The sequence below is a fragment of the Pangasianodon hypophthalmus genome, chromosome 13 (genome assembly GCF_027358585.1).
Source record: "Pangasianodon hypophthalmus isolate fPanHyp1 chromosome 13, fPanHyp1.pri, whole genome shotgun sequence".
In the NCBI taxonomy this organism is placed as follows: domain Eukaryota; kingdom Metazoa; phylum Chordata; class Actinopteri; order Siluriformes; family Pangasiidae; genus Pangasianodon; species Pangasianodon hypophthalmus.
The window spans coordinates 9,485,389-9,498,684 of record NC_069722.1 but is presented as its reverse complement, the minus strand read 5'-3'; the positions used below and the strand labels follow the sequence as shown (position 1 = coordinate 9,498,684).

At 36.1% G+C, this 13,296-nt stretch overlaps 1 protein-coding gene across 4 annotated transcripts; it reads left to right on the top strand.

The window, feature by feature from the left end:
• The first annotated feature begins 243 nt into the window (after nucleotides 1-243).
• On the top strand, nucleotides 244-10,400 carry copz2 (COPI coat complex subunit zeta 2). 4 transcript variants are annotated; one of them, XR_008303380.1, is made up of 10 exons: nucleotides 244-388; nucleotides 2,138-2,206; nucleotides 2,568-2,652; nucleotides 3,775-3,866; nucleotides 4,154-4,209; nucleotides 4,971-5,048; nucleotides 5,453-5,504; nucleotides 5,902-6,089; nucleotides 8,236-8,274; nucleotides 9,336-10,400. XR_008303380.1 is itself a non-coding variant. In XM_026917024.3 (10 exons), the coding sequence occupies exons 1-10, from the start codon at nucleotides 371-373 to the stop codon at nucleotides 9,381-9,383; spliced, it is 570 nt and encodes a 189-aa protein (XP_026772825.1). In that variant the 5' UTR covers nucleotides 244-370; the 3' UTR covers nucleotides 9,384-10,400. The 4 variants fall into 4 exon arrangements, 2 of the variants coding, with proteins under 2 accessions (XP_026772825.1, XP_026772827.1); XM_026917024.3 differs by lacking the exon at nucleotides 5,902-6,089 and adding an exon at nucleotides 8,611-8,643; XR_004579423.2 differs by lacking the exon at nucleotides 9,336-10,400 and having other exon boundaries at nucleotides 5,902-6,085; nucleotides 8,236-8,277.
• The last annotated feature ends 2,896 nt before the right edge of the window (nucleotides 10,401-13,296 follow it).

The following is a 13,296-nucleotide window of genomic DNA, read 5'->3' as shown; positions in this document are numbered from 1 at the left end:
CAAAATGGCGGCGAATAGAACACAGTTTGACTTCCGTTAAATTTTTTTTTTTTTAATTCAAGAAACATGAACATTATCACTTTCGTTCAACTGCAAATATTAAACATTCTACAGTTAAGTGGTATAAACCAGTTGTAAAACAGTCAAAGGCTTCCGTTTACTCGCTAGCTTTAGTTCCACGCACTTCCGTACTAAACGTCACCACACGCAGTGTAGTATCTATTAGAGCATACTATTTAGTAGTTTAGTGCGCAGGGTTGGATTTAGCCATTTTGGCGGATTTGCTCCACCCCCTGTATGAGTCAGAGGTTTTTACGAGCGCTCCAGTAGTGACAGCTCAAAGCTGTCCACGTCAACACTAAACACCACCATGGACTCCGTGGCTCTGGTAGGCTATCTGAGATTTTTCTTTTTCATTCAGAAATATTTATGTTCAGTGTTATGGTGAAAGAACGCACCTGTTGATTAGCCTTTTGCCTTTTTTTCCCCTCAGAAGTGATAATGTTCGCATAGATTACAGCGACAGAACAGTATACAGTGCTGTTGATGGGATTAAAAAGCTATCGTGCTAACATGAGTGTTTTAAACACCTGTAGCTTATTATATGACACAGCTAGACATGTGAGGAGATTATATCCGTCGAAAATGTGTGCTCTGAGGAATTAAATGCATGCAGTGCAACGGAAACGTGTGGATCAGCAGGAGATTGTAACAGATGTTACTTCTCTGAATATGGCACAGCAATAATAAAAAAAATATATTATATTATATATTACAGTATATATGTGCACATAATGAGTATTGTGATGGAGGTGCAGTGCAGTGTGTATGGTGTGATGCTGGGCTTGATGAGCAGTTGTGTAAAGTTGTGCAGCAGTAGTGTGGAGTTAAAGTTGCGCTGTGTGCGCACTGCCTGGTGGGATGCGGCTGCCACGTCCTCTGTCATGGAGCGCCTCAGCACAGCAGTCTAATTCATTCCACAGGTGGATCTCTTCACTGTGTCTCTTCAGAGCTGGGAAAGATTTTCCTTGCTCATTTTTTGTCCTTTTGCACTAGTTGACAGTCAGAGGTTTAGCAAACAGGTCCATATCCATGCACCACCACCATATTATTCTTATTTTATTCTCTCTCACATCCAAACACAGCTATAACCATGGCCTTTAAGCTTGCTGACATTTGTCTTTAAAGTACTACTACTACTATTAAATAAATAGTTAGATAGATAGATAGATAGATAGATAGATAGATAGATAGATAGAACTCTTCTAATGTCCAAAACATTCAGGTCTAAAATATGTAATGTTGAAGGCAAACATTGTAGAAAATATAATTTCTGAACATACAAAATTTACACAGTTTAGGACTGTTAAAATCTTCACATAGTTTTTTAAAAATCTAGATTTCAGCTGAGTCTGGAAAAAAAACTTTATTTTTATTAATTTATTTATTTTATTTATTTTAAAAATTATGTAGAAAGTTAGTACAGATTGAGAAGAGCAAATGGTCTAGAGAGCTACAGAAGTTTACCTTAATTTACACTAAGTTATTTGGAGGTGACGTCCACTTCATATTTTCCTGAAATATATATAAAAAAAGAGCCTTATATTGACTGTCAGTGAGTGTGGACACTATGCAACATACATTTTCAGCCAAGCCAATGTGTAAGTGTACACAGTTCCAAATGCTTTGTCTAATATTCATTAAACCATTTGGGAACGACGGACAGCTATCCCACTGTGGAGCCTCTTTCTCACACTTTTTAGGTGCTCCTGAAAGTAACCTAATCATGACACTGATTGAAACTCTTACAGTAAAAGTGACCTACTCAGTTTTCCTGCAGCCACCTTTCGCCAACATCAGTCCTCCAGGCCCAAGTTCTGTGGTACACTCCGACTCTGGATCAGTGGCAGTCAGTGCATAACAGAACTTTGGTCTGGAGAGATTCTGCAAAATGGACGAGGAGGGGAAAAAAAAAGAAGAACTCTGGACCAGCAACACCTGCTTGCTTCTATAACCTAGTCTTCTTTAAACTTATTCATGTTTTTAACTCTGTATTGATTGCTGTTTCCAGATAATATTTACTAAAAAAGTGAAAAACCTATAGAAAATTGTTTAATTAAGATATTTTTATACACAGGAGCCTTCGCTGTACACAGTTAAGGCAGTCTTCATCTTGGATAATGACGGAAACCGACTTCTTTCGAAGGTGAACTGCACATTTTTTCTGCTTATTGTACTTTATTCACAACTTTACCTTGTTATGTTTAAGAAATCAGGTATAAAAACATTAATCCTCATTCTGTAACTGAGCTCTGTTGCTGTCCTATTTCTGATGATGGACAAAAGAAAAATGAATATGAACACACCCCTAAGCCTCACCTTAGTGAGAATGATTGTCAGGTGTGAGGCTTAATCACACCAGAAATACTCCACCCAATGAGCAACATTACTGTTAAAGACAAGGACAGGTTGATAAAAGGAATAGGATTATTATTTGAATTGTTTTTAATTGGATTATTTTGTGCTGTGTAAAATGTGATTTACAATGGACTATTTTGTACTTTCAGTACTATGACACAGAGCTGTATCCCTCTATGAAGGAGCAGAAAAATTTCGAGAAGAACGTCTTCAACAAAACACATAAAGCAGACAGTAGGTTTTTCAGGTTTCTGTTTGTATTTGAGAATGTGTGTGAGTGAAAAGGGTAATATTGACAGAATAAACCATCAGTTCAGGTTAAGAGCATAGATTATTGAGAGTGAGTAAATATTGATGCAGTAAGTAAAAGTATAGTGAGCATAATATGGTTTTCCTGGATAGTGTTTAAAATGGCAATTTAAATATTTCAGTTTAGGAACTACTTTGGTTTCATTTTTCTGACACTGTAACTTAAATAATGAACATCATGTCAACTTACTTCATCAGATTTTCTTCAGGTATGATGTTGTAACATGAAAGGGCAAGACCATTTTTACGTTCAAGGTTGCTTGGATGGTCCTAGGTAGAACCTTTAAGTGTCTATGAGACAAAGGGATTGTCTCATAGACACTTAAAGAGTTAAATTCTGATGTTATATGCTGCACTGTCCCTAACTAAAACCTTTACAATGTTAGACAGTTTCTTTTAGTTTACTGGTTAGCCCCATGAACAGTATGAACTTTATTTGAATTTTTCTTACATTTTTACAGATTTATTTATTCATATGGTTTGCAAAATGTCTACAACATCTACAAACATAGTCTCATTGTCATTAGAAACCACATAGTGTCTCTTTCACACCTGTAGCTCAGATTACAAGTTAACAACAAGGCAGGGACAACAGTATTTCATCCACTCTCAGCTGTTTCTGTCTGGGTTATGAATGAAACCCACATACAATAGAAAGTTCCCCTCTGGCCCATGGGTTGATACTGTGGGATATTGTACTGCTAACCCACTCTCTTGTTCCCACCCTTATTTTAGACCCTTATGTCATGGTTAGAATGCGTGACCCACATGTATACTACTCCTTTTTTTCTAAAAGAAATGAAACTGAATAGTGACTCACTGACACTGTTTCTGGGGGTTGTTACTTATCAAGTTTGTAACCTTTATTTTATATGACAGTCCCCAGGCAAGGTCTGTGTGTGTGTGTGTGTGTGTGTGTGTGTGTGTGTGTGTGTGTGTGTGTGTGTGTGTGAGTGAGTGTGAGTGTATGTGTCTCAAATTGTCCTGTGGAATTATCAACTGTTATTGAATAACAGCCAGAGTTCTTTCCTCCTTATGACCTTTCAGATGAAATAGCCTTCCTGGAGGGCATGACTATAGTGTACAAGAGCAGCATAGACCTGTTCTTCTATGTGGTGGGCAGTGCACAGGAGAATGAGGTGAGTCTTTCTATACAACACGAGTACTCTATATGTAACCTGGATGAAGTGTTCATCATAACGGATCTTCTAGTTCAAAAACATTTGCTTTTTTTTGGGAAGAACGTCAGATTATACCACTGTGTTAAATATGATCCATGCAGCAGTTATCACAGATCTAACTAATCCTTGCCTTTAATATACACTACTAATCTAAATAAATAAGTCAGAGAAATTCTAACATATATATATATATATATATATATATATATATATACACACACACATCTGTGTCTCATTTTCCACAGCTGATGTTGATGGCGGTGTTGAACTGTTTGTTTGAGTCTCTCAATCAAATCTTGAGGTTTGTAAACACAAAAATCACACAAATCACTTCAAACATACAGTTGTATCCTAAACTCCTAAGTCTTAGTCTACCACAGAGAACTGTTTGTATTTATGAAAACTGTTACAGTTAGGACGTTCACGTCATGTCAAGCCTCTAATTTACTACTAAATTACTAAACTACAAAGTCAAACTCATAATTACCAGTTTGGAGCTCAGAAATTTCTGAAACCTCCAACTTGACAATGTGGGATATACATTAGGGGCAGAGAGGAAGATAATGCCAGGGTTAAACAAATAAACACCTATCTAGAGCTTCCTTATGATTTTCCAGTATTGACCCCTTAACAAAAAGTATATTTAGCTTTGAAAGATGTTTAATATGGTGTGTACATTTCTATAAAAACAAACAGTCTGAATTGAATCTCTCAGCTCATACTTACCATAACTCCAACATGATGTTATAAAAAAAAAAAAATAAAACAGATGAATAGTTTATAATAACATATTCAGATATATTCCAATTTTTCGTGACGATTTCTCAAACAGCTCAAAAAAAGGCCTGATGTCTTACCTTAAATAATAAATAATTTTATTATTATATATTAAATACCATTTGAGAATTAGGCTCTGCATTGTTTTTAATAACAGATTAAATAAAAACTGGTACTCGGACCCTCATTCCTTCTTGTTCAATTTACGAAAACTTCATTCATTCAGGATTTATTCATTCACGATCTAAAAATGTATAAAATAAATAAGTCTACCCTCTCATTTAGGAAAAATGTGGAGAAAAGATGTCTGCTGGATAATCTGGATGGAGTGTTTCTGGTGGTGGATGAGATCATTGATGGAGGGTGAGAAATTTAGTGTATGAATACAGACAGTATACTAGGGCATAAAATGATTGTTTATTTGTTTATTCAGTACAGATACTGGAGAAGTTTGCGATGATCAAATAAGTCGAGTTTTTTGTGTTCTGTGAGCATCTGAGAACAATCTCAGATCGGGTTTCTGCGGGGTTGTAGTAAATCGTGGCATTGGTACAATTAAAAAAAATTTTTTTGAAGAAATTAATACTTAATACAGTGACATCACACACAGACACACGTTTGTTGTAATGTATTGTAAGTCATATCACTATTGCAATATGTAGCAGTATAAACACATTATACATGGTATACAATCACTAAGAGACAGTTATTCAGCAAGTTGTTTTCTCATACATGGCCTCTGATTCCTTGCTGGTCTTGGTTGACAGGGTGATCCTGGAGAGCGACCCGCAGCAGGTAGTCGAGAAGGTCAACTACAGGGTAAGAGCACTAACACAGTGAGGAAAGTAAACACATTTAACGAGCAAAAGTCAACATGGCCGCTGCAGGCTCTGTGTGACCTAATGGCAAAAGCAGACAAATCATACTGAGCTCGTGTTGTCTGCTTCTATTTGGTGAATCTGTTTTTACAAGGTGGACTTCTTGGTCCGGGGGTCTTCATGGGATTTGGGTTTGTAGTTATTTGTTCAGCTCTTGTTGAAGGGAATGTGGCAGACTGGTGACAAAGTGATAGTGCTGCATGCCTTTTAGGCTACACTGCTTATCTCCTTACTTGTATTATTAATACATTAAATAATATATAGTGCTGTAATCCATGTTGTATGCACACAAACACACTGTTTCACATGGTGATACATATACTCCTCTACCTTGTCAGTTTGTGTCAGAGCAAGCCTTTGGCTTTGTCCTGTTCGAATACATCACGGGTAACATGGAGGGCCAGGCACAGAAGAGCCAGCCTTTTTAACTCGCACAGAAAAGACCCTCTTCCTCTCCACCTCCTTCTCACAGTAAAGAGAGAGGAATGGAGAAAACAGGAGGGGGAGGGAGAGAGGATATAGGCAGGTAACTGCATGGAGTGGAAAAGTGTGTTCTCTTTCTGAAGCTGGAACAAAACTTCACAGCAGTGTGTAGGCTCTAGCATGTAGTAGGGGTGTAACGATACACTCCAGTCACGATTCGATTTGATTCACAATACTGCATTCACAATTTGCTTCGATTCTCAGTAGATTTGAACAAAGTATTTCTATATAATAAACAATGCAGAACAATTGTCTGTATAAAACTAAATAAATAAATAAATTGGAACAGAGGTTTAATATTGTAAAAAAAAACAACAAAATAAATAAAAGGAACAGAGGTTTAATATTGTAAACAAAATGTACTATAGGTTCACCAGGTCTTAAAAAAAAAAGTTCTCAAAAATTTTGATTAAATAAACAAAGTGTCTGTCCTGAGGACTTGAACAACTGAAACTGAGCTCCGTAGCAGGAATAGAGCTGCAAAGACGGCTAAAATGCCCCATTTCCACTGCCGTAGATCACAGAGGTGCGGGGATGTTATTGTTTGAAAGTACTGAAAAGCTCTTTTTAAATGTTATAATGTGGTCGTGTAACCGTATAACGTATAATGCGTGTTGGTCATTGCAGTCTGGAGCTATCAGACTATCAGTGACTTAACAATTTCGGACAATTCCCATCTCGGTAATGGGTAATCTTGGAAATGTCGCAGACTTGCCTCGAAAGAACATGATCATGTGACCAGTGTGCTCTCTATATCTATGGGTTGCGCAGATTGAGACCTCTGGTGTTCAAATAGTGCAATTGCATTACATGTGCAATTAATAGAATGTTGATGTTGCACATTTCTGTGATGCACATCATCACACGCATTGTGTCACAGTGTATTGTTACACCCCTAGCATGTAGTGATGTATACATTTTTGCAAACTTACCTTGACCCAGTCAAATCACTCATATGTAATTGCCTCAGATTAACTATTGGTGCCTAATAGTTGTCTGTATGGCATGGTCTTTATTTTATTTTAATAACTCTTTGTAGTGCTCTTACTTGGATTTCCTCTTTGGTATCTTACAAGTTTGATCATGTATATGTATAAATTTGCATATGGGTAAAAGATGAGGGTTTTTTCTTTTGCATCTGGAACGCATTCATTTCACATTCCGCTCTTTCTTCAGTTTTCTCATAAATGTGTTTACAGGATAAAATTATACATTAAAAGAAAAATCCACCAAGAATGACTTGCTTATTAATCTATATAATTAATACGTAATCCTCAATGGTGTCAAAAATTATTTGTAATGAAATTATGATATTTTTGGATTAAACATTTAAACATTCATAGATATCTTAGTTCATTTAATGGTTTCCATTACCCACAATGCTATTCAACTACCTACTGATAGCAGTGCCAGTGGGCTTTAGCCCTGACTTCATCTCTACCTAAAGAGAGTGATGCAGCAGCACTTTAGTCGGTTAATATGTCCAGCTTTTTCACCTCCTCATCTGTACACTCAAATAAACTTCCAGAGCTTCAGCTTTCATGCTAATACCACCATCAACAACATTGTGCCTGTCATCTTGCAGATTGCTAACAAGCCTATTCGAGTTTCTGCCATAACTCAGTGCAACTGCATCATATAGCTGCTTTGTTCTTCAACTTTGAGTCCAACGTTTGCTGTCTCCATTACTTCTACATTGGATTTAATATGACACTGAACGTCACTGATAAAAAGAGGCTCTTGCGCTTTTGTTTTTAAGATCAGATTGTTATCCCTTATGTGTAAGATACTTGATTTCTTTTCTTCTATTAAATGCTGTTATAACTGTGCTAGCTGTGATATTAGACTGGCAGAAGACCAGTAACTCAACAGTACAGCACCAACCAACAAATTAGCACCAAAGTCACTGCACACATCACAAATATGTCATTCTAAATGTAAAATATTTCAGGGTGGAGTTTTCCTTTAAGTTAACCTTTAAGTCCAAATTAATAACAGTCCAAATTACAGTTCTAACTTGCAGAGACATACAAGGTCACAAAGAATACAAATTAATCTCGTTTTAAAATGATATGTCTACTGGTTTGACCAAACTTTTTGCCCTTGACCTACACTTGTTGCCTGTGTGTTGTGTGTATGAATGTGCTCTAGTTTCTCTCTCAGTATCTCAGTCTTGGCTTCTCTTTCAGACTGATGACAGCCCTCTATCAGAACACAGTGTGGCTCAGGTGAGACAAATGCACACATACACACATGCATAAGCTCTTTTGTTACATGCACAACCACACAATCAGACATGTAACACTGAATTGCTGGCGATGGAATATTTCTGAATCAAATATTACTGATTTGCTTAGAAAACTAAAGTGTTTGTGCAGTGTTTAGACAAATCACTTATCAGTTTTCTAAAATTTCAAACTAAATCGTAACCCACCCATTGCTTTATTGGGCTGTGTTCCTTACACATTGCAGCTGACTACTACTTCTTAACAATTAAAAAGATTAACTGCTGGTGCATGTTGCCACTTTGTACTAACCTTGCTCTAAAACCATAATTTATGCAGCATATCACTGAGAAACTGGCTATCACCACTAATGTAAGTGTATTCACGCTAGAGCATACACTCGCACCATATACACATGTACATACACACAGCATGGCTTGGATCAATGTTTTTTTTTTTTCCCACATTTTTAGTAGAGAATATTAAGTTTAGTAGGATACAAATCAAGACTCCACATAGACGCCTGGAGTTTAATCATTCAAGTTTTCCAGCAAAACACGGTTGCTTACAGCTTAAATTGTTTTTCATCTCTGAGCAGACATTGAGATCTGATTGTAAGATCTCAGCAAAGAAATTTAATCCTAGAATGCTTGAATATTTGAGTAATAGTCGGTTTATATCTCAGTCTGATGTATATACTGCAAATGTGATCATATTTACTGTAGGTGCTGTGCACAACACTGTTCTACAGTGTCAGGGGTCATGCTGTTGTTTAATGGCGGTCTCCAGGCGCCCCCTGGTGGCGAAAACATCACATGATGGATTATTTTAATTTGTCCTGGCATCTTTATAGTTCGTCATTATCCGTATTTCTCATTGCATCATCTTTATTTTAGTATTATTTTTTAAACTACAATCTAAAAAATTTAATATAATGGGTTTCCTGAATAAATATAAGCTAAAACACTGGAGTCAAAAATATTCACACACTGATCTTCATCATGTAATTACACATGCACTGTATGTAATCATTAAGTAATATCTGTCATTTTTTTCTTTTCCAGGTGTTACAGACTGCAAAAGAACAGATCAAGTGGTCAATACTGAAATAATCTTCTTCACAGTGAGCGGATCTGTAAATAATCTGAAGTGATTTGGGAAATATTGTAGCCATTCAGCTTTATTTTTTCTGAAATCCACTAGGCTAATTAATTATGATACTAGCTGTAGGTTCAGCTGTTTTTATCCTTAAGCCATTCAGGCTTGAATGCTTTATTAAACAGGTTATACTGTGCATAAAACTAAGAAGAAGGGTCATTTTCCACACGCTTTGAGTTTGATGGCTGTTATTCAAGAAGCTCCTTGTATTTAGTAATGTGGACAGTAAGGATCGACCTGATTTGCACTGAATATTTTCAGCATGTGCCCCAGATGCTAGAGTTTTTTGTTGAAAGTGTTCTGTAAAAAGGAATAATCAAAATTGTTTGTCTGATTCAATTTTGTATTTATTGTTTTAAGACTAAATATGCGATAACAATTGTAGCACACTTCTGACAGTTGTAGCCAAACACATTTGGGGTATTATTTGTTATTTGAAACTTTTATCAGTACAACCTTATTAATGCACCACAAATCTTAGTTTCTAGATCTGTTTGTCCTGATAACATCTGCTTTAAAACTGAGATAGGAGCAAGTGGCTTTGCTACATTGGGTTACTTCTGTAAATGATGTTACATTGGGCCTATTATCAGGCCCTTCACTATCCAAATACTATTTTTGACTAAAAATTAAGTCTTGTTCAGAAGCCAAAGAGTAAATATAAAGGCAAATTTGTATGTTACTGAAGAAATTGTAAGAACGTTATATTCATGCCCTGTCTTAATTATTAGTCACATTTATTTAAGCTATGTCTAACGAAAACTTTAATAAGATAAGTGTAATCATAAGTGTGTTTTCTGACTTGTAGCCCTGCTGCAGGTAACAGAGCTACATTTTATTATGACTTGGGTAATCCCTAGTTGTTTTTATTTTGGTAGGAATGGTGTAATGAGTGATCTTTTATTTCAGAAACACTTAACCGGATGTGGAAATTGTCTCTGGATGTTAATAAATCTCCTTTTGATAAGACAGTCTGTCTTCCAGCTATTTTTCTTGACTAGACCCTGACTCGCGGTGGTGGGAGGAGCTTTGGGAAGGAACTGACCAATGACCTTTGAGCCAGCTTGCGTACTCCGTATATATTAATATTAATGAGGTAGGGGGCGTGTCTCGCGCCGTCATTGGACGCCTAAAATTCCTGTTATTGACGTTGCTGCACCGCCCATATTTTTGGACCAATAGAGTGTCTAAGCCAAGCTGATTGGCTTCATCCAATCCCGCCTCTGAGGAGCCGGTTCATTATCACACAGCGGGGTTTTACTACTGAGTTTAGTTTTATCAAGTTAATACTAAAGTTTAAATTAATACTAAACTTTAAGATTTCGTTAGTAGTGGACAAATCCGACATAATTAAAATAATTAACCGGGGATATGAAAATGTGCCGAAGAAATATCTAACTTCTAAAGTGTGCTGAATTTGGGTTTTATTTTACACATTACTTTGTAGATATTAATGCATTCATCATCAAGCTGCAATTATTTGACTACGATATTTTTAGAATTTATTAATTATTAAACAACAAAGATATGAAACGTTTTGGGGGAAAAAAACGATTCCTGAGCATCGTTTCTCTCCATTTATACCTCCAAAATATTTATTTATTTATTTATTTATTTATTCATTCATTCATTCATTCATTCTCACTGTAGATTTAAACGATAAGTGATTTGGAACTAATAGAGGCGACTGTGAGCATAAGCATAAAGTTATGTAACTTTTTATCTATATATAAGTTCTCAACAATAGGTTTTGTAGGTAAAGTTAAAATCATTGTTCGTTGTTTGTAATTATATGCAGGCATAACTGTGGACTTCTATGGATAATAAGCCTGTCACATCCATTAGATAAAATAACAAGCGGTGTATCATTTCCACAGAGTGCCTTAAGAGCTACACGTGGGAAAACTATTAATAACCCATTCATTTGGTATTCAAAACTGTATGTTTACCCCCACTACCATCCGGGCTTTTTAAGCAGGTCTTAGATAAGCATACACCCAAAGTGTCTCCTCATGTACTGGACTTTAGATCTACACTGATTATTTCATTAAATATTGGGAGAAAAATCTAAAACGCTAATTAACCTGGCAGTCTGAGCCAAGTTTCCCAAAATCTTCAAGCTGATTAGAGAGAGAGAGAGAGAGAGAGAGAGAGATCAGTGTGATGCTGTTGTTGATAGGGATCTGAATAATAATAATAATAATAATAATAATAATAATCGTTTTATATATATATATATATATATATATATATATATATATATATATATATATATATATATATATATATATATATATATAATTGTTGTTTTGTTGTTGCTGTTTTTTATTATTATTATTATTATTATTATTATTATTATTATTATTATTAAATCTACATGAAAGATGATATTACAGGTCATTCATACCTAGGCAACAATCAGTATGTGTTTATTTTCGTGTTCGTTGCTGTAATCTGTTTTAAATGACTAAGTTTTATTTATAATATCTTTATTTAATTATTATAAAACACTTTCAATTATTGTTCACTTGAGGTCTTATATATTATCCTACATGATTCTTGACTGAAAACTGATGGTTTTCTGGGGTTGTGTGTGTGTGTGTGTGTGTGTGTAAGAGAGAGAGAGAGAGAGAGAGAGAGAGAGAGAATTTTTCTCTACGACAGAAGGATTTTAGGAATGGCTCCATCTAGTGGCCAAAAGCTAAATGATCTGGTCTCACAGATGAACCTGTGATTCAATACCATGCTGTTTTCTTTCCTTTTCTTTTTCTTTAAATCTGTGGTTACTAGTAAAGTTTAGTGATGTCTACCTCAAAAAAAAAAAAACCTCACTCGGTCACTAATCATGGCCGTATTTTGACTCCATTTCCTTGCATGCTGTGTGTCTCTGACCGACCGCGCAGACAGGACAGGGATGTCACACACACACACACACACACACACACACGTCCTAATATCCTCAGGAAGGACGCTATAACGGCCAGTGGTGTTAAAAGATATCAGACTTGTTTCCAGCTGTCACATGCTGTTCAAAGGGAACCCAGCAAAGCAAGTCACACAAAACAGCTTCACTGTGTTGCAGCTGCAGAGACAGTCTGAGCTGCATGACCTTCAGCTGTATTCTTCCACAAGTACATTTAAAAAGATTTGATCTAAAGCAACCAACATGTGAGTCACAGTCTAATTTAGGCAGCTAAGCAGTTCAGGGTTAGTGTGAGGTAGTGTGTCAACCCACAATAGGGCCAAAAACACTCCATAAGTACATATTTGTTCTCCATGGTACTGTGGCCCTTAAGGTCCAATAACATACCTTAAATCAGTTTTAATGGTACAGTACATCCTGTAGGTAAATAGGCAAAAAATGCAGCCCTGACTGAAGCACTGAAGTGTTTGTACCCTAAAAGGTAGAATTTAGAACCTGATTTTTTCCCCCTGAGATTTCAGAGACCCTGAGCTACCACTGTCCTCGATCAGACTGTCAGTCCAGGTCAAACTATTAAACTGTTAAAGGTCAAACTGTTAAATTTCCCAGAAGCATGATAAAGTTTAGATCATCTTATCTTTGTGTTGTAATGTTTTTTGAGAAATCCAACTTAGCCTGAATGTAAACAATTCAATCCATTTAGTTTTATTTCTATGGTGCTTTTATAAATAGAAATTGTTAAAAAGGAGCTTTTTAGGGATTCAGATGTAGATCCTAATGAGCAAACCAGAGGCTACTATGATAAGGAAAAGCTCCCTGAGACAACAGGAGGAAGAAACCTTGAGGGGAACCAGCCTTAAATTGGGAATTCATTCTCTTCATCGGATACTGGGATGATAAATCATTACCCTTCTACAGCTGTATACTATAAAGTCACACAGTAG

Bases quoted from the DNA above. Each gene is read 5' to 3' on its own strand.
- copz2 (XM_026917024.3), top strand. The intron at 5,049-5,452 runs GTGAGAAATTTA...CTTGGTTGACAG, and splicing joins GATGAGATCATTGATGGAGG to GGTGATCCTGGAGAGCGACC. The intron at 5,505-8,235 runs GTAAGAGCACTA...CTTCTCTTTCAG, and splicing joins TCGAGAAGGTCAACTACAGG to ACTGATGACAGCCCTCTATC.